General features: G+C 52.4%; 3 protein-coding genes and 1 non-coding gene across 11 annotated transcripts; 1 reads left to right on the plus strand and 3 right to left on the minus strand.

The window, feature by feature from the left end:
• The first annotated feature begins 528 nt into the window (after positions 1 to 528).
• Positions 529 to 5,209, plus strand: PSMC3IP (PSMC3 interacting protein). Of its 2 annotated transcripts, none has more exons than XM_086357620.1 (8): positions 529 to 585; positions 674 to 774; positions 956 to 1,045; positions 3,141 to 3,252; positions 3,955 to 4,100; positions 4,214 to 4,267; positions 4,399 to 4,458; positions 4,539 to 5,209. In XM_086357620.1, exons 1-8 carry the CDS (start codon positions 552 to 554, stop codon positions 4,593 to 4,595), a joined length of 654 nt encoding a protein of 217 aa, XP_086213746.1. In that variant the 5' UTR covers positions 529 to 551; the 3' UTR covers positions 4,596 to 5,209. The 2 variants fall into 2 exon arrangements, with proteins under 2 accessions (XP_086213746.1, XP_086213747.1); XM_086357621.1 differs by having other exon boundaries at positions 3,993 to 4,100.
• TRNAE-UUC (transfer RNA glutamic acid (anticodon UUC)) lies at positions 1,543 to 1,615 on the minus strand. The gene has a single exon. It is a non-coding gene; the product is annotated as a tRNA-Glu (tRNA).
• MLX (MAX dimerization protein MLX) lies at positions 4,810 to 11,938 on the minus strand. Of its 6 annotated transcripts, none has more exons than XM_086357615.1 (8): positions 11,872 to 11,938; positions 11,426 to 11,462; positions 10,847 to 10,936; positions 10,473 to 10,579; positions 10,129 to 10,228; positions 9,818 to 9,917; positions 9,252 to 9,453; positions 4,810 to 5,949 (listed from the first exon to the last, which is right to left on the minus strand). In XM_086357615.1, the coding sequence occupies exons 1-8, from the start codon at positions 11,911 to 11,913 to the stop codon at positions 5,893 to 5,895; spliced, it is 735 nt and encodes a 244-aa protein (XP_086213741.1). In that variant the 5' UTR covers positions 11,914 to 11,938; the 3' UTR covers positions 4,810 to 5,892. The 6 variants fall into 6 exon arrangements, with proteins under 6 accessions (XP_086213741.1, XP_086213744.1, XP_086213739.1 ...); XM_086357618.1 differs by having other exon boundaries at positions 11,155 to 11,462; XM_086357613.1 differs by having other exon boundaries at positions 11,710 to 11,938.
• A 741-nt stretch (positions 11,939 to 12,679) lies between these two features.
• Positions 12,680 to 16,750, minus strand: COASY (Coenzyme A synthase). 2 transcript variants are annotated; one of them, XM_086357601.1, is made up of 10 exons: positions 16,663 to 16,750; positions 15,566 to 16,273; positions 14,779 to 14,993; positions 14,396 to 14,527; positions 14,078 to 14,267; positions 13,929 to 13,993; positions 13,657 to 13,741; positions 13,398 to 13,495; positions 13,167 to 13,313; positions 12,680 to 13,065 (listed from the first exon to the last, which is right to left on the minus strand). In XM_086357601.1, exons 2-10 carry the CDS (start codon positions 16,260 to 16,262, stop codon positions 13,006 to 13,008), a joined length of 1,689 nt encoding a protein of 562 aa, XP_086213727.1. In that variant the 5' UTR covers positions 16,263 to 16,273; positions 16,663 to 16,750; the 3' UTR covers positions 12,680 to 13,005. The 2 variants fall into 2 exon arrangements, 1 of the variants encoding a protein (XP_086213727.1); XR_015147589.1 differs by lacking the exons at positions 13,929 to 13,993; positions 14,078 to 14,267 and having other exon boundaries at positions 14,940 to 14,993.
• Between the last annotated feature and the right edge of the window lie 2,207 nt (positions 16,751 to 18,957).

Consider the following 18,957-nt stretch of genomic DNA (forward strand, 5'->3'; position numbering starts at 1 on the left):
TTCCTTGCAGGGCGTCTACGCGTCGTTCTATTAAGTCTTCACAACCCCCCACTCCCCGCAAGCACCTCTTGTTCCCGTTTTACAAAAGATAAAAACCGAGAGAAAGGCTTGGGCCGTGGGACGGGACACGCCTTTGGGTAACTGTGACCTTGAGCAAGTCTCTTGCCCAGCGGGAGCTGATGCCGAGATTCCTTTCCACTCAAATATTCAGTCCAGCTCAAGGTCACGAGTGCTCAGCGGCCGCTGGAGCTGGGTCCCGAGACTCCAAGGCGTGATTCCCTACAGCCCTGGTTCCGAAGGGAGGAAGAGAGAGGTTCGAAGCGTACATTCCACCTCTCCAGCAGAGACCCAGGCCGCAGGGGCGGGAGCCGGACTCCCTAGAGCAGGCCGAGCTGAAGTACGGTGCCCGGGAAGGGCCGATCCGCTCCGCTCCTCGCGAAGGCTGCCCCCAGCCAATCACACTTGAGGCCCGCCCTGCCCTTTGCCGGAAGGAGCCGTTACCCCGAGCAACTACAACGTCCGGTTTTCGGAGTTTGGTGGCGGGAAAAGCCATGAGTAAAGGCCGGTCAGAAGCTGCCGCGGGAGGTAACAGCCGTGGGAGCTGGGAGACCGGGAGGAGGGTGGGTTGGGGTCGGTTGAAGGACCCCCCTTCCTGCCTTGTCTCTATCCGTAGCCTCCGGGATCCTGCTGAAGTACCTACAGGAGCAGAACCGGCCCTACAGTGCCCAGGACGTGTTCGGGAACCTGCAGCGGGAACATGGGCTGGGCAAGACGGTGAGAACCCTCTCTTGGGACCCCGGGACCTCCCCTGGGACCCCCAGGGTCCTGCACCTCCAGGTTGCCATTTTAGCCCAGGGCTTCCTAAGGCTTGTCGGGCGCTTCCCCCATCATTGGTGACATCCTTCCGGCTCCCGAAGTCCCTCTCCTGATTGCTCCGTCCTCTCGCCTCTGTCAGGCGGTGGTGAAGGCGCTGGAGCAGCTGGCCCAACAAGGCAAAATCAAAGAGAAGATGTATGGCAAGCAGAAGATATACTTTGCGGACCAGGTGAGGAAAACAGATGTATGAGAGCCCGGCATTAGGTCAGTCAGCCCCTAGTATGAACTCTATTTGGGAGAATTGGAGCATCCAGTGAAATTCACCCGTCTTAGGTCATTTAAAGGGCCCCAGCCAACCTTTAGGACAAAGTGTGGACTCCCTTTGCTGTCATCCAGACTTCACTAGATTTCCAGACTTGAAATATGATCGATGACAGAAAATCCTGAATTGTTGCTGTCGAGGTCCATTTACGCGTGGAAGTTCTTATTCCCAGTCATCTAGAATGAGAACCAGTCTGCCAAATAGTTTTCCTTCTGTTTGCGGCCCAGACCCCCTTCAGACCCATCAGAATCAATATTGCCAAAGTAGAATGCTTCATTTCTCCCCTAAACCGGCTCCTTTTGTGTTCTTCTCCCTAACGGAATCATTCTTCACCCAGGCCAGAGAGTAGGGAGTCATTCTTTTTGTTTTTGGTTGGCCTCACCACACAGCTTGTGGGATCTTCATTTCCCAACCAGGGATCGAACCCGGGCCCTCAGCAGTGAAAGCACTGAGTCCTAACCACTGGACCACCAGGGAATTCCCTGGGAAATTATTCTTCCTTATTTTACACGCCTAGTCAGCCGTCAAGCCTAGGTGTTTCTCCTTTCTTGACTCCATCCTCTCCTTTCCAGCTGCCACCACTGCTGTGCTTCAGGTGTTCCTCGTCTATTGCAGTATCCTCCTGATCGCCTGGGCTCCTTACACATATCTTAAACATTGCAGCCAGAATAATCTATGTACGTGCAACTCTAGTCATGCCATTTCCCTACCAAAAATTCCAGTGCTCCTTAGAACAGATAAAAGGCACTCAGAGAGTTGGCTCCAGCCTCTCCTGTCCTGGTTATTTCTCCAGCCATCAATACTAGCCCATTTAGATGTATTTAACTTCTGTGGCCTTTGCTTGTTGTCCTTCCTCTGCCCAGGTTTTGGAGTCCCTTCTTCCTCTGCCTAGCTAACTCTTACTCATCCATTAGGATTTCACTCAGGCATCACCTCTGGAAACCTTCCTTACTGCTCTGAACTAACTGCCTTCCTCAGGCACTCACCTCTTTGAGGCATCCTCTATTGTAATTGTCTTTCACTTGCCTCCATTACAAAACTGAAGCTCTTCTAAAGCCGACCCCGTTTGTCATCCATCTTCCTTTACTCAGTACTCCTACAAGATTTAACATCCACTGTCAAGGCTAATTTCCCTAAAGTAGGTTTCATTATATTACTGCTGTACTGAAGATTCCATAAAGAAGTTGGCAGGTTTTTTTTCCTGTAAAGGGCCAGTTAATATTTTTATGCTTTGCAGACCTGGTGGTCTTTTGTTGCAGCTGCACAGCTGTCAGTGGCATTCAAGTCTGCCATTGTAGGGCAAAACCAGCCATACACAGTATGTAGATGAATGGGTATGGCTATGTTTCCATAAATTTTGTGTTTTTAAAAACATGCATCTGGCAGGATTTGGCCTGCAGGTTGTAGTGCTGCCTTCTGCCTTAATGGTTTACTGCACTTGATTGTAGAGTCCAAACTGCTCAGGGTGGCATTCCAGTTCTTTCTATCCTGCTTCCCATCACCAACTGACAGGATGCCGCTGAGCCCCAGCACAGGCCTTTTCTAGCAGCTGCTCACATGGAAGGGGCGCCTCAGACTCACTGATGTCCTTATCTGAATACCTCCCACCATGCCTCTTCACCTGTCTTGATTCTTACTACTGTGGAAACCTGTAATTAGGTATCAGCCCCTTTAAAAGAATGTTTCTTTACTCCTTCAGCCCAGTGAGTAGTTTTGCTAGTAAACTGCAAGATTATTTCTGTTCTATTGGTCAGGATCCCACACCTCAAAGCCCCTGAGGACGAATAGCAGGTTTCAACTTGTTCTTTCTTGTAGCTTTTTGAGGAAACAGGTTCTAGACTGAACGACTGCTCAGAAGTACCCTCCCACTACCTTCCTGGGCCCTCTGGAGGGTTGGGGAGCCCCAGATTTTCAAGTGTATATGAACATTGCCTTCCCAGATGTGGGTCCCCTCTTGTGCCTCCCATCAGCCTGCTTCTGTTTTTCCTTTTGTCTCTGGCAGGACCAGTTTGACGTGGTCAGTGATGCTGACCTCCAAGGCCTGGATGCCAAAATCTTGGCTCTCACGGCTAAGGTGCAGAGCTTGCAGCAGAGCTGCCGCCACATGGAGGCTGGTAGGACTGGCAGCCCCTGGAAGGTGCCCCTACTGTCAGGGTTGGTCCCAAGGTCAGGGATTACTAAGTGCAGGATTTATTGAGTGCAGTGACATCTCGCAGCAGAGATCCCTTTGCTAGGCTGCCACAGGCATTATGGGCTTCCCTGGTGGCTCAGTGGTAAAAGAATCCACCATTCAATGCAGGAAACAGGGGTTCGATCCCTGGGTCAGGAAAATCCCCTGGAGAAGGAAATGGCAACCCACTCCAGTATTCTTGCCTGGAGAATCCCATGGACAGAGGACCAGTCTGCAGTCGAGGGTCGCAAGAGTCAGACACGACTTAGCCACTAAATAACAACAACATAGGTGTCACGTTCAACTTAATGTGTAACAACTAATGGCTTTTGAAGACAAATGGGCAAGACAGACATTTACGTTCCCTACTGTGATATCAATACACGGTTCCCACACTCCCCTTTATTCTGCCTATTTAATTGACTACAGCTAATAGTCTACTCAAACTTACACTCCCCAACTGTTTGTAGATTTAGGAGGAAAGAAAACTGGAATAAACTGGTAATTTGGTAAGCATTAGTCTTTCTTGAGGCTTTCCAGAATATAGGACCCATTCTGAACCCCGTATGGAGAGAGCCCAGAGCAAGGTGGAGGCCTCGTCTCCTGCCTCAGGGTAGCCATTGACTTCAGGGAGGTGTGGTTTTAGAGCTGAAGGAGTTAACTAGTGCCCTGACCACACCGGAGATGCAGAAAGAGATCGAGGAGCTAAAGAAGGAATGTGCTGGCTACAGAGAAAGACTGAAGAACATCAAAGCGGCCACCAACCACGTGACTCCAGAAGAGAAAGAGCAGGTGGGCTGGGAGGGAGGCGGAGCAGGGAGGGCTGCCTCTGCAGGTTCGAAGTGAGGAAGAGGGTTGACCCCAGCAGCTGCTGTGGGCTCAAAGGAACCTGTTTCCCCGTCTAGGTGTACAAGGAGGGGCAGAAGTACCACAAGGAGTGGAGGCGGCGCAAGAGGATGGTAAGTGTAGGGGAGCTCTAGGAAGGCCCTGGACGATAGCAGCCCCCGGGGACACAGCTGCCTCGTTTCAGGGGCCCGTCAGGCATGCCCAGTACTGGCATCTGAAACGGGGTGGTCTTATTTCTTCTCAGGCAACAGAGCTGTCTGATGCCATCCTTGAAGGATACCCCAAGAGCAAGAAGCAGTTCTTTGTAAGTGGTGCTCGCCCTCCCTTGCTCCCCTGGGACTTTGATCCAAGGCGGTCTCATTCTCTTGTCTCGCTGCCCCACAGGAGGAAGTTGGGATAGAGACGGATGAAGATCACAACGTCAAGCTCCCAGATCCCTGAAAGGCTCCCCCGGCAGGACTGGGAACAGACGTTCTGGACTGGCTGACGTGTTTAGGTCAGCTCTTTTGTTGTTCCTGGTGGTGCCCACCTTTGGGCACACACCAGAGTACTGGGTGGAGGGAGGGAGCGCAGGTGGCCCAGAGAGGATGGGCATGCTTATTTCATCAGCCACTTGTCAACTGCTTAAACTAAACACTTAAATGTGGAACAACGCTAAAGGACAGCATTTGGCAATATTTATTGTAATATAATTTGATACAAAAATATTTCATTTCCTCTGGATAATCACACCTCCCAACTATCAAACCTGAGGAAGGCAAAAGGGAGCTTGGGAACAAGGGCAGAGAGAGGCTGCCAGACACAGCATTCAAGAAGCCCAGGGCCTTACCCAGGATTCTCCTGGGCTCTGCAAGTCAGAAGGCCTTTAAAGAATCTCCTCTACCCACCTTCACTCCCCCCAAGTCCTGGGAGAAACGTAGGAAGCACTGAGACGGTAGAGGGCCAGATACACTTGACAGAAAGGCTGCAAGTAGTCTGGGGGCCAGTTACTTTTCCAAAATTGTAACTTTAGCAAAATTGCATTGTTTAGAAAAATTAAAAACATTTAATATGTAGTGTTGTGTCACACTTGACTTTGCTGTGCACTGCTGCTGCCTGTGGGGACAGAGGGCAGGAGTGGGTGGGGAGGTTGCTTCCCTCTACCACCCAGAGCAGGGAGGCAGTGGAGTAGGGGGCAAGGGCAGGAACCTGGCAGCCCTGCCCTGAGTTGGCCAGAAAAAGCTCTGGCCTCACCTTGGACTGACCAGGCAGCCCTAGCCTAGGCATGAGGCCGCCTTCCACCCCTCATGGCTGTGGGAGTACTTCCTCTTACTCCCTTCTTCCCATCCAACTACTGCCAAATGGCTGCACTGGCTCAGTGTTGCCAGAGACACCAGAACAGGCAAATAGTAGTTACCAAATATGAGCAGGAATTCCAGGCTTCAAAAAAGGGGAGAGGCCAGGAGCTCTTTAGGGTGCCAAGAGCAGACCTCTATCCTGAGGACTTCTATGGGAGGGGGAAAGACTAGGTAGGTTTGAGATCTATGGTCAAATAAATTAAAGCTTTCATAATACTCTCCCCCCGCCAATTCAATGAAGGCGGGGGAGGGCATGGAGGAAGCTGGGGAGCCAAACACTGAGGAGAAAGCAGCTCACTAGTGTGCAGTGCCACAGTCCACTCTCATAAGCCCAGTGGCTCCATGGCCAAGTAGGAGACTCAAAGCCTCTTGCTGGCTGTTCTGCAGATTCCAAGAGTTGGTCAGTAAAGCTGGTTCTTCAGTTGGTGCAGGACGCCAATCACAATTTCCCGTAGGGTCTGGTGAGGGCCGCACAGAAAGAAAGAGATGACAGTCAAGGAGGGCACAGAGCTGCTCAGTGACACCTGCCTGGGCCAGGTGCGCTCTTTAGAGTACCATTAAAATAAAAAGCCCCTGGAAAGCACTGATGGCTACAGTTTACTTTGCACATGCCCCCAAAATAGGCTGAGATGCATTGCTCTGTGATAAAGCAAATACAGAAATGATTAATGGTATACTTTAGGCGGGGGTATTTGAGGGTTCATTGTAAAACTTGCAATGCTGCAGTATGTTCATGGTGTTCTGCAATAAAAATTTGGGACATGGCTTCAGCTGAAAGCATTTCTTCTAAAATCAGGAACAAAACACGGATGCCCAGTCTCACCATTTTTATTCAACATAGTCTTGGAACTCCTAGTTATACTAATTGGAGAAGAAATAAAAGGAATCCAAATTGGGAAGGAAGAAATAAAACTGTTTGCAGCTGACAAGATATTAAACGTGGAAAGTTCTAAAGACGCCATCAGAAAACTACTAGAGCTCAACAATGAATTCGTAAAGTTGCAGAATACTACACTGATGTACAGAAATCTCTTGCATTTCTTTAACAATGAAGGATCAAAGAGAAATGTAGGAAACAATCCCATTTACCATCACATCAAAAATAAAAGACCTAGGAATAAACCTACCTAAGGAGGCAAAGACCTGTACTCAGAATAAGATCCTGATGAAAGAAACTGGACACAAACAGAAAGACACAACCTGTTGTTTGGCTGGAGACTCAACATGGTTAACATGACCATCTACCCAAGGCAATCTAAAGACCCAGTGCAGTCCCTATCAAAATACTAACGGCATTTTTCACAGAACCAGAACAAATAACTTTAAATGTTGTATGGAAACACAAAAGACCCTGAATAACCAAAATAATCTTGAGAAAGAACAGAACTGGAGGAATCATATGACCTGACTTCAAACTATACTTACTACAAAAGCTACAGTAGTCAAAACAGTATGATACTGGCACAAAAACAGACAAGATCAACGGAACAGGAGAGTCCAAAAATAAACCCACGCACTCACTGTCAGTTCATGTACAACAAAGGAGGCAAGAATACACAGTGGAGAACAGACAGGCTGTTCAATAAGTGGTGCTCGGAAAACTGGACAGCTACATGTAAAAGAATGAAAGTAAAACATTCTCTAACGCTATATACGAAAACTCAAAATAGACAAAAGACCTAAAGTAAGGCTGGATACTATAAAACTCAGAGAAAACCACATGCAGAAGACTGACATAAATCACAGCAATATTTTATTAGAGCCATCTCCTAAAGGAAATTAAATGGGACCCTAGTTGAACTTAAAAGCTATTACACTGCAAAGGAAACCACTGACAAAAAGACAACCTACTGAATATTTGCAAATATTTGCAAATGATATGACTGACAAGGGGTTAATAGTCAACATATATAAACAGCTGATAACAACTCAGCATCAGAAAACTAGGGAATTCCCTGGTGGTCCAGTGGTTAGGACTCGGTGCTTTCACTGCTGTGGACCGGGTTCAACCCCTGGTCAGAGAACTAAGATCACACAAGCCACATGGTATGGCCAAAAAACATCCCTGGAAAACAACCCAATTAAGAAATGGGCAGAAGAACTGAATGGACATTTTTCCAAAGAGGAACTGCAGGTGTCCAACAGGGACATGAAGCTGAACGTCACTAATCATCAGAGAAATGTAAATCAAAACCACAAACATCTGTCACCTTATACCTGTCAGAATGGCTATCATCAAAAAGAACACAAATAATAAATGGTGGTAAGGATGTGGAGAAAAGAGGACTCTTGCACACTGCTGGTGGGAATGTAAATTGGTGCAGCTACTGTGGAAAATAATAATAGAGATTTCTCAAAAAACTCAAAGAGCTACCAAATGATCCAGCACTTCCACCCTGACGTATATGTTTGAAAAAAAACAAATACGTGTGTATATTCAAAAAAACAAAAACACTTAATTCAGAGTGTATGTGTGTGATGGAATACTACTCAGCCATAAAGAATGAAATAATCCATTTGCTGCAACTTGGACGGACCTAGAGATGATCATATTAATCAGCAAAGGAAGTCATAAAGACAAATACCATATATCACTTATATGTGGAATCTAAAGTACAACACAAAGTATCTGTGAAACAAGATATACAGAACAGACTTGTGGTTGAGAGGGCAGGGTGGGTAGGGGAGAGGCGGAGTTTGGCATTAAGAGACAAACTTAACACGTAGGACGATAAACAATAAGGTCGCACTGAATAGCACAGGAAACTTACTATCTGGGACAAACCATAGTGGAAAAGAATATGAAAACGAATATAACTGAGTCACTGCTTACAGCAGGAATTAATATTGTAAATCAACTATACTTCAATAAAACTTAAAAATCAGAAAAACCCCAGATGAATGAGTAAAAATGTGGTACACAAACACAACGGAATACCTCTCAGTTAAAATAAAAAGACAAAACAATGAAAATTTGCCTTTTCAGCAGCATGTATGGACTTAGCATTGTGCTAAGTGAAACGAGTCAGAGAAAGACAAATACTATACGACGTCACTTACAAGTGGAGTCTAAAAAACTACAATGAACCAGTGAATATAACAAAAAAGTACGCTGGACAAACTAGTGGTTACCAGTCGGGAATGGGGGTTGGGGGAACATCAGGGTGGGGGAATGGGAGGTACAAGCGACTGGGGGTGTTGTATAGCATGAGGAATACAGCCAATATTTTGTGATAACTGGAAATGTAGAGTCGCTTTTTTAAATTATACAGAAAAAAACACTGGCAAACAAAAAGAAATCTCAGATACAAGTCAAGCCTCAGTAAAATCAACCAGACCTCAAAAGACTCGGTCAACCGTTAACACACTCTCTATTACAAATAATAATTAGGAACCCCAAGGAAAACTACTGTAGGGGGCCTAGGGTGGGGGCCTTAAATCTTTTCCCAAAACCCCAAGTTAAGTGCAAGTGATCCGGGCTCACTTGCTGGGCAGGCAAGCAGTGCCTGAGGCTGCTGTTACTTGCCACAGCGTGAACTAAACAAAGGCCTTGCATGAGTGAGTGCTCAGATCATTCTAGCAAAATGAAGCCTCCACAGGAGTATCTGGGCTAGAAAGCAGAGGGAAACAGGAATACAAGTTGTAAAAATACCCTCAAGAAACCTAAAAGCTGCTGCCCTGCCTCTCTGAACAAATCACAGCTTGGGTCACTTTGCCTGAGAGAAGAGCCCCTGACCCCGTGACTACTGCCGCCCCGTACCTGAGGCTTACAGTGCTCCTCAATCCAGCTGAAGACACAGGCCGACAGCTCCTGGAAGCTCGCCACAGAGATGGAGGCATTGAAGGACTGGAAGAGGGAGTCCATGATGCCTTGAAACACGTTGAACTTGACCTGGTCCGAGACCTGGTCCTCCCCCTCATGGGGGTTGTCCTGGTGCGCCTTCACAATCTGCTCATAGTTCCTGAAAGCGAGCAGGCCAGGCCTGAGGGGCTGCAGCAGCTCTCCTGGCCCCTGGAGAGTAATAGCGCTTACCCTCCATGCTCCCCGGGGAAGGAGATTCCCAGCGAACTTGTGGGATGGATTCAACATCAGCTTCTACGTCAGCAGTGGTGGCCTACCCCCTCCAACCTTTCCTTCATTAAATCCCACTGGTGTTTCCAGAGTATTATTTGCTACAGTTGGGATTAAGTGGTGCCTACCACACAAGGGACTAAGAATATCATCTGATGCGGCCTTTGAAGAAGGGCAGGGTGTGAACTGAAGAGGCCTCAGAGTCCCCTCAAAACCAGATGCCCTGGTTCCCCCAACCCAACACCCTCCCTTACACTTTCATGATCTTTAGGGCCATGACATCCTTGCGGAGCGTGGATACCTCCTCCTCCTGCTTTTTCTTCTCCTTGTGCAAAAACTGGATGTAGTCAATGGCTGAGTGGGGGTGGGCAGAGGGGGTGGGCGGAGAGGACATCTCAACAGAAAGACAAGGCTGATTTTGACTCCCCTTCCCTCCAGACCCCACTTCCCCGCCTCCCACCTCCTTAAAACCATCCCACCCGGGCCAGGCCAAAAGTGGCTCTTAGGCTCTAGCCTTCTCACAGCCCCCTTGGCTCCAAGCCCTCCAGCGCTCTCCTGGCCATACTCTTCTGCAGCACGATGGCTTTGCTCAGTTTCTGAGAGCCAAGGGAGAAGTCCTGCTGCTGGCAGGTGGGGACGATGGTCTGTAGATCATCATAGCCTCTCTGTGGAGAGAGCAGGGGAAACGGGTTCCTTTATGGAGGGGTCAAGACAAACGGGCACGCAGCTTTTCTTCCATGATACCAAGTTCCATGCTCGCTCACTCAGAGGAGTAGAAAGGAAGGAGAAGTTCACGTCTAGGGCCTAGACTAGCTGCCCCCAAGCTTGCTTGGGACTGCCTGCCGGGGCCAGGGCAGAGTGGATCTGAAGTGTGCAGGTGCTCCCTGAGGTGCGGGCCCCCCCAATCACCTTGATGGCGTCCCTCCTCTTCTGCTCGGCCTGAGTGTGTGCTCGCCGCCGCCGGTCCTTGTAGGACTCCTTGTAGGATTCCTGGTGGTAATCGCTGTCCTCGTCATCTACGCTCAGGGTTGGGGCAGGAAGAGGTCATTCTGGGGCCCAGTGGGGCCCAGCTAGCCCACTTTCCCCAGCTGGGAAGAACCTGGTGCCCAGAGATGGCGAATGGATACAAGAACCTAATGCCCTAGATGACGTGAGGGTGAAACCCTGTGTCTAGAACTAGGGTTCCAGCGCCCCCATGTGGAAGGCAGGAGCTGCCTTGTCTAAGAAAAAGACTAAAATGAAGGCACATCTGGTTCCCCGGGTGGGGAGATGTTGCCGCCTACCTGTGTTGGGGACAGAAGAGGCACTGGTGGAACCGATGCTATTAGCTCTGGACACTACACTCCCCTTGCGGGTGCTTTCTACAAAAAGCCCTGGAAAAGAGAGGCCCCAATCACTAAGGAATAGAATAGGGGGAGGGGCTCTGCTAGGCTCTCAGACACCTGTGGGCCCAATGGCTTCCTGAGCCCTAAATGCTGACCTCTCTCCTTCAACCCCAAAGCCAGCCATCCTGGGCCACCCACTTCCTGTCGTGCCATGCCGCAGTGCTCCCGTCCCTAGTCTACACTGCTCCACATGCCTGCAAGGATACCTCCTGGCTCACAAAGTGGCATCTGGGCGTGATGATGGAGAGTGACCGGCTGGCCCTGTTTCCATCACTTCCCTGCTCCAGGGCAGAGGGAACTAGGTGTCACCCTTGGATGCTTCCTGCCCCTGTCCTCCAGAGCCTCCCTCGCTGCTCAGGCCCGCTCAGCTCAGGGACGGTGGGCTGTGCTCAGGTGTGGCTGCCAAGGCCTCGCGAATCCATCGGGCTGAGGTGGCAGTGTCCCTCCAGAGGTGAAGAGGGTGCGAGAGGCACTCACCAGGGTCCAGACTGTTGTCGCTGTAGGCATACTCCACCTGCGGCACCGAGCAAGGGAGAAGCCCGTCAGGCCTCCTCCGCCCCTGCACGCGTGTACACACACACGGACACACATACGTACACACTTGGGGTGCGCGGGCAGTCGCAGGATTCCCCCCAAGCCAAGAGCGGTTAGGCCGCGGGAGCGCCGCCCCTCAGCAGGACCCCGTCCGCCCACTCCACGCCCCCAGCCCTCCAGTCCCGTCCCCTCACACCCGCACGCACACGCCTCAGTTGTCTTCCCACCTTGGCACACACAGGGTGAGAGCTGTCTTCTCTGCAGCCCCAGGGCCCGAGGAGCGGGGGTAGCTCTGGGGACTGCAGGGAGTCCCCTAGTCTTCCAGACCCCCTACGCGCTCGAGCCCGACCCGCCCTCCCCTCGCCGGCGTGCGCGCCCACGGGGCTTGCCTTGACCCAGGGGTCCTCCGGAGAGGCGCCCGGCTCCGTCATGTCCGACCCACCGAACCGGAAACCTGCCAGCAGGCGGGCCCCCGACCTGGAGGAAGAGGCGAGGCGCGCTCACGTGACCCAAACCCACCAACCCTCAGCCCAGTGGCGGGGGCGGGGCGGCTGCGCATGCGTGATCCGGCGGACAACCCCCCACGCCCGGCCGCAGCCGCCGCCTAGACGGTGCCCCGCCTGCTGTCGGAGCTGACACTGGTGGCCTCGGGGCCACCCTCCTCGCTAGTCCCTGCTCTTGCTCAGGATAGATGTTCCAGCCGCCGCGACATGAAGCACATTCCGTGAAACGGGGTCCCTTTAAGAGGCTTGTCCGCATAATGTCGCAGCGCAGGCGCACCGCCGTGCCCAGCGGGCTCCTGGGACCGGACGAGTTTCCCAGACCTGCACTTCTGGCCACCTCTTCCGACCCCGCCGAGATGCAACCTCTGTGAGGCCAGGGGCTCGAATGGCTTGTTGAAGGAAGCTCCTCCAACACCCAGCCCAGAGTCTGGCAGGATACTTGTGGAATTAAGAAAGAGCCTGTTAGCCAAATTACGCTACTTTGTAAGCTAAGGAATCTGAAGTGCCAGGAAGGTCCAGAATTTATCCAGAAGTGCACAGCTAGCCAGTGACAGGGCCAATGCTGGCCTCAGTCTGGCTAGCTTCAGAAGCCACACTCTTAACCACTGCACTTCTGGCTTCTCAGGCCTGGGCCTTGCACTTGGGGCTCAAGGGTCACAAAGATACCCAGAGTCATTGAAGCAGGAAGCAGACACCATGGCAACATTCACCTTTAATTCTGTTACAAGTTCCAGTGTTTGCCCTGGCCCCAGCCCAGCAGGGGTACCAACGACCTGTGGATAAGAGCGGGGATAGAACAACGCCGGGGGCCTGCACCGCGTGAGCTGCATCCTCAGTGTTGGCCACACACTGGCAAGCTGGGTAGGCTTCCTGTGTCCAGCAGGCCCAGCACTGCCCTGCCCAGCTTAGCTCAGAGCCCTCTAGGCCCAGGCTAGAGTGAGCTTCAAGGTTCCATTCCTCCTCACCGCTGGATCTCGTCAGCTCCAGGGGCCACTTTGACCCCACAGAGAACTCTGTCAGTCATGGGCCTGATGGTGCCTCGGAGATGCGCTTCTGCAGGAGGGCCCAGGCTTTCTCCACCTTGAGACGGGCCGGAATGTCAGGAAGAAAACGGGGACAGGGTCAGACAGGTATTCACTGAGACTCCCTTCCCACAACCCAGCCTTTCCCTGGGCACCAACCTGGCGCTGGGTGACATGCGGCTCCCACATGGTGCTCAGCACCACGTGGCTCTGATCCACAAGCTGCTGCCCACTCATCTGGCTCTGCAGCCTGCTCTGAGCCGCAGCCTCACTCAGGCCATCCCTCTCCATGATGCGTCGTATGGCCTGGGCAGATAGGGCATTCGTCAGCCCACTGGTTCTGGGCAGGAACCAGGCTACAATGATGGAGTGGGGATGGGATCCAGATACCTCGGTCTCGGGGATGACAACTGTCCACACCTCATGCACCATGTTCTGCCAGCCGGCTTCAAGCAGCATGGCGGCATCAATCACGCACACACGCTTTCCTGTGGGGAGACCCCAGTCACTGCCAGCAGCACCCCACCACTTGCTACCAGTCATAGAGCCAAGGAAACGTAGTCCCAGGGAAAGTGGATAGTCTGATTTGGGGTGGGGGAGCTCTGGGAGTAGAATGTGCTCCACTTGTTTCCCTGGGCTACTCACTCACCCTCAGCCACAGCCTGATCCATCTCCTCTCTGGCCAGCTTTGCGATAACTGGCCACATAATGTCCGTGAGTATCTTCAGCTGCTTCTAAGGAAGGGAATGGAAGGGGTGGGCCAAGTTCACCTTCCCCCAGAGATGAAGCCAGCCCGAGGGAGCAGGTGGTGGGGAACAGGCGGTGGAGACTAGCATTTGGGGCCAGAACAGAGAGGTTCACTGGGTCCCCACCTCCGGGCCTGGCAGTAGTTGCAGAGCCCTTGGAGAGGTGTGTGTTTACCTTGTTCCCAAACACCCGGCTGCCTAGGACCTTCCTGTTGATAATGCCATCTTTATGGAGAATATCTGGACGACAGAGACGGAGGACTGGGCAAGGAGGCCAGGCCACCTCCTTGCTTCAGGCCACCTCCAGTCCTCCCCACTTATTACCTGTTCCAAAGGCTTCCACCACTGGCTGGTAGGCAGGACCGCCGGGGGCATAGGCCCGGTGACCCAGGTGGTCACTGTCAATGATGTACGCCCCCAGGCCCTTCAGCCGCTGAGCTACTGAGCTCTTCCCAGAGCCGCTGATGCCCGTCAGCCCAATCACATAGAAACCTGGGGGAAGCTCTGGCCTCTTCTACAGGTACATAACAGAGAACCCCAGTTACTAGGGTCCCCAGACTCAGGATGGAGGCTGAACCGTTCAGTCTTTGCTCTCCAGCAATCCCAGCCCACCCACATGGGGGTGGGGGGGTGGGGGCTTACATATGGAGGCCGGAGCAGGTTTCCCAGCATTTGTTGGCGGAAGCTGGAGGAGCTGACTTTGTCCTCCTCGTTTTCCTTGTGGTTCAGGTCCTTCAGCAGCTGGATCTGGTACAAAGTGAGCTCCTCTAGGTCCTGAAGCAAAGGAAGAGTGAGGAGAGAGAAGGAGGGGTGAGATGGACAAGGACAAATCTATCACCTCCTCCCCTGCCTACCCCAGAGGTGGAGCTTGCCTCAGAGGGCAAGGTGGGAACCAGTTCCTCCTTGCCTCTTCCCACCACCTTCAGCCCTCTCTTCCCTCCTCTGGGGTCACAGTACTTCCAACAGCCCCCAGTGGCCTTCCCCATCCCCATCCACTCCCTCTGCCAGTTGCCCTCAGGGGTTACATTCTCAAGGCGGAAGCGGTTGACGGCCATCCCCCCACGATAGGTCTCCTCGCTGACCACCAGGAACTCCAGAGAGGGGTCAGAGCCAGCGGGCCCATAGGGGTCGAGCAGGGGGATGATATCAAATGTCAAGGAGGGCTTGATGTCCACCAGGAACTCACTCAGATGTTCCACGCGTTCTGTGTAGGGCTGGAGCAGCTCAGGGAGCAACTTGCCTAGGGAAGGAGCCCAGAACAGCGAGATCTTCTTACCGAGGAGGATGAGGGTGGGCCAGTTTGGGGAAGAGTGTCCCTAAGCATCCTATCTCCAGAGGGGAGGTGGGGGCAGGACGAAGGGGCCTATGAGGAGGAGGCAGCAGGCAAGCACAGTACTGCTGCAGGGGCTGGCACATGTGCAGAGAACTGGCAGTGCCAGGAGGTGTCAGATTAAGAATTCCAAGAGCCAGAGAATTTCTAGAGCCTCCTCTTACTGCCCGTGGCACTGCTACCTACAGCTTACTCATCCATTTATTCCCAGGGGCTCAGACTTTAGGATTCATCACCTGGAGAACTTGTTTATAAGTGCAGATTCTTTGGCTCCACATTTGGGGGATCCTGATTGAATGGTGACTAGACCACACACCAAAAAATCTGCATTTATTCATTTAACATATCCCCTCAGTGCGAACTGAGCCCCAGGCACTGTGACATTTAGGAGGGGTGGGAAGTAATGGATGGGCCCCCTTCCTCAGTCTTGGCCTGCGGGGGGAGGGTTAGACTGCCCGGATCCAGAGTCTCTTGTCACTCACTCTTCAGCAGGTCTTTGTCCGCCACTCCCACCACAAGCTGCTCCTGAGCCAGGATGCACGCGACACTGAGCAACACCTTGTGGGCATTGTGGAGGCGGTCAAAAGTGCCGCCCACAGCCCCCCGCTGGTGGCCACGCACTGGCTGCTTTGCAGACCTGGCCACAGGGGAGGTTGGCCTGATGGTGGAGGGTAAGTGGACGCCCAGGGACCCCGCGGGGGACACTGCAGGCCCGTAATCTGGGTACAGCAACACTGAAGACAGTTGCGGGCAACAGCTGTAACAGCTGGTGGCGTAACGCTCGAGCTGTTGCTTGGCCGGGTTGTACTGGCTTCCGTCCAGGGTCTGGAAGTCAGTCAGGACCACTTCCGGCGGGTGGGCCAGGTTCTGGACTGAGGTGGGTAGGGGAGGGAGACAGCTCTTGGTTCGGATATTTGTCAGCAGAATTCTGACGTCCAGGTGCCTGTGGACATCGGCGCCTGCGTAGAGGTGCGTGATGAAATCGAGAACTTCAAACGTGGCCTGCACGGGGCTGGACTGGGGTTGAGCCGGGCCGCCCAGGCTCATGCCCGGCTGCAGATGTACATACAGCGTGTGATTCACCAGCCGGGCTGCCGAAGACAGGATGGGGGCCAGGCGAGGGGCCAGGGAAGTCAGCGGCGTTGTCAGCACCAGGAGGCCCGACCGGAATACGGCCATCCTTCCCAGGCCTGCGGACAGTCAGGGAGACGAGGCGAGGGTGAATGGGCGTTATGTGTTTGAGGCCGAAAACTGTAGGGGGACTCGGACCCAAGAGAGGGAGACCTGGAGCAGGGACGGGGTTCTCAGTGCCAATCGAGAGGAATCTGGGAAAGGGGACTGGGCTTGGTAAATGGCGCCTCCGGTCTGTGTTCTAATCTCGGTTTTATCATCTCTCAGAGCGGTGAATTCGCTGAATTGAATCAAAATCCTGGGGTGGGGAGAGGAACTGGGCAGGAGCCCCTGCGTCGTAAGACTGGGGATCCAGAAATCCCGGGCGTTCTTGCTGAGCTGCACCAGCATCTTCAAGGAATTGGAGGAGGGGACTAGAAGAGGACACTCAGGCTCGGGTCCTACTTACTGAGACCTCCGGGCTTTGGTTCCGCTTGCACTACCACGGAGGCTTCCCCAACCACGACCCGTTAACACAAGTTCCGGAGCTGTGACTCGAAACTACGGAACCTAAGAAAGGCCAAAAATCTCAGCTTTGGTTCGGCGAGGGATTCTCGCGAGATTTTTTATTAGAAGGCAGGCGGGGGCGTGGCGGGGGGGGGGTGCTTGCGGTTGCAAAGGGGCGGAGCTCTGAGGCGTAGGAGGTGCGTGAAAACTTGTTTGCCAAACCCAACCTCACGGAAACCGGGCGGAGTGGGGCAAAGCCGCTGGAGAAGGAAACAGCAACCCACTGCAGTATTCTTGCTTGAAAAATCCTATGGACAGAGGAGCCTGCCGGGCTACACTCCATGGGGTCGCAAAGAGTCGGACACAACTGGAGAGACTTAGCATGCACGCAGGGCAAGGCGGGCTTGAAAGCCTGCTTAACGGGTGCCCTTCAGACTCTGAGAGAAGAGACTGGCTTCAGCCAGGTCACTCGGGAAACAGCGGCAAAGGCGGAACTAACACCTGGCTTTCCTGCTTAATAAATCGCGGGGACAGAGATGGAGGGATGTGTCATAGGGTAGCATTTAAGTTAGGGCTCGGCGTCCCCAGAGCCCTCCTGACGCCCTCCCAATCTAAGGATCTGGTCACGAAACAGTTCTGTCCAAGTCCCCATTTCACAGATGGAAACACTGAGGCCCTGTATGTTCCAGGGACATCTAGGGAGGTAAGGACAGAGGCCATGTGTCGTGGCTCCCGTGCAGTGCTCTCCACATCACCCAGAACCAGTGATATGACAGTTTTCCCGAGAGAGGAGGAAGAAGAGAGCTCTGCGTGTGAGCTCAGTAGAGCTGCCAGAGAATGGTCCCTGTGGGAGGAAGAAAAGGCAGCGGGGCTGGGGGAGGAGACTCAGTGGCGAGAATTTACCATGAGGCTAAAGAGTGCTGGTCTGGGGAAGGAAATGGCCACCCACTCCAGTATTCTTGCCTGGAGAATTCCTTGGACAGAGGAGCCTGGTGGGCCACAGTCCATACCGTCTATAAGAGTCGGACACGACTGAAGTGACTTAGCACACAAAGAGTGCTGGAGAGGCTGGAACTGGTAGTCTTAGCAGCAGCAGCAGCAGCAGCAGTGGGAAGACAAAGCCAAGTTGCCATTAGGAACATTTCAGGTAAATTGTCCAGGGCGATCTCAAAACGGAGGGAAACCAATTTCCAAGATCCACTATAGTAATGTGCTGTGGTTTCTGTTCTCATACTAAATAAATGCTCACTTGCACACTTAATTTTGTTTTTATCATAAAGAGATCTCCCAAAGTGTACAAGCTTCTGGCCTCACAGAACCTGGATCTGGTCCTGAAGTCAATGATGGAAGAGTTTTAGTGCCACAAAGGCCTTGAGACCAGTCTTCTTGCAGAGACATCTTAAGTTGGGTTTTAAAGAGAGGACTCAGGACTTCCCTGGAAGTCCAGTGGTTAAGAATCTGCCTGCAAATGCAGGGGACCGGGTTTGATCCCTGGTCCGGGAAGATTCCACATGCCAAGGGGCAGCTAAGCCCCTGTGCCACAACTACTGAGCCCTTGAGCCTAGAGCCCTTGTTCTGCAACAAGACACCACAATGAGAACCCCATGCATCGCAACTAGAGAGTAGCCCTCGCTCACTGCAACTAGAAAAAGCCCTCACAGCAATGAAGACCCAGTGCAGCCAAAAATAAAACTAAAAAAGAGAGGACCCAGTTGAGGAAGCAAGCCATAAAGACTGTGAGGCAATTCCCTGAAACATCTGGACACACTGTTTCACATGCTTACAGAATCATTGTTGGAGGAGCTCCCGTGACTGCCAATTGACCCTTGAGCTGGAGTTGGGCAATCAGAGGCAGCTCACCCCTCCCGTGTCCTTGGAATGTAGTCTGCCCACGATTCCTCCAGTGGGACCTATTTCAAGCATGCAGCCTTGAGAGGGCACCATGTTGTTGAGACCACCTGGATGGTTTAGGTGACTGAACCCACTTAAGGCCTCTATAGAAACTTGGAGATTCTGGTGGACAGCTGCAGAGATCTACTCTTCTTTCTCCACCATGACAAGCCTTGTGTGTAAGTTCCCTTGCTTTTTAAAAAAACAAACAAACAAACAACTTTTTTAGCCACACTCCATGGCATGTAGCACTGAACTTGCACCCCCTGCACTAGAAGGCTTAGTCTAAACCCCTGGATGTCTGGGAAGTTCCCGCTGCTTATTAAACCTGCCACCTTCCAATCTAGAGTGGTTGCCTCTTTCTTTA

Source organism: Bos grunniens, chromosome 19, assembly GCF_055505025.1.
Source record: "Bos grunniens cultivar Pamir isolate PY7600 chromosome 19, Bosgru_T2T1.0, whole genome shotgun sequence".
Lineage (NCBI taxonomy): Eukaryota > Metazoa > Chordata > Mammalia > Artiodactyla > Bovidae > Bos > Bos grunniens.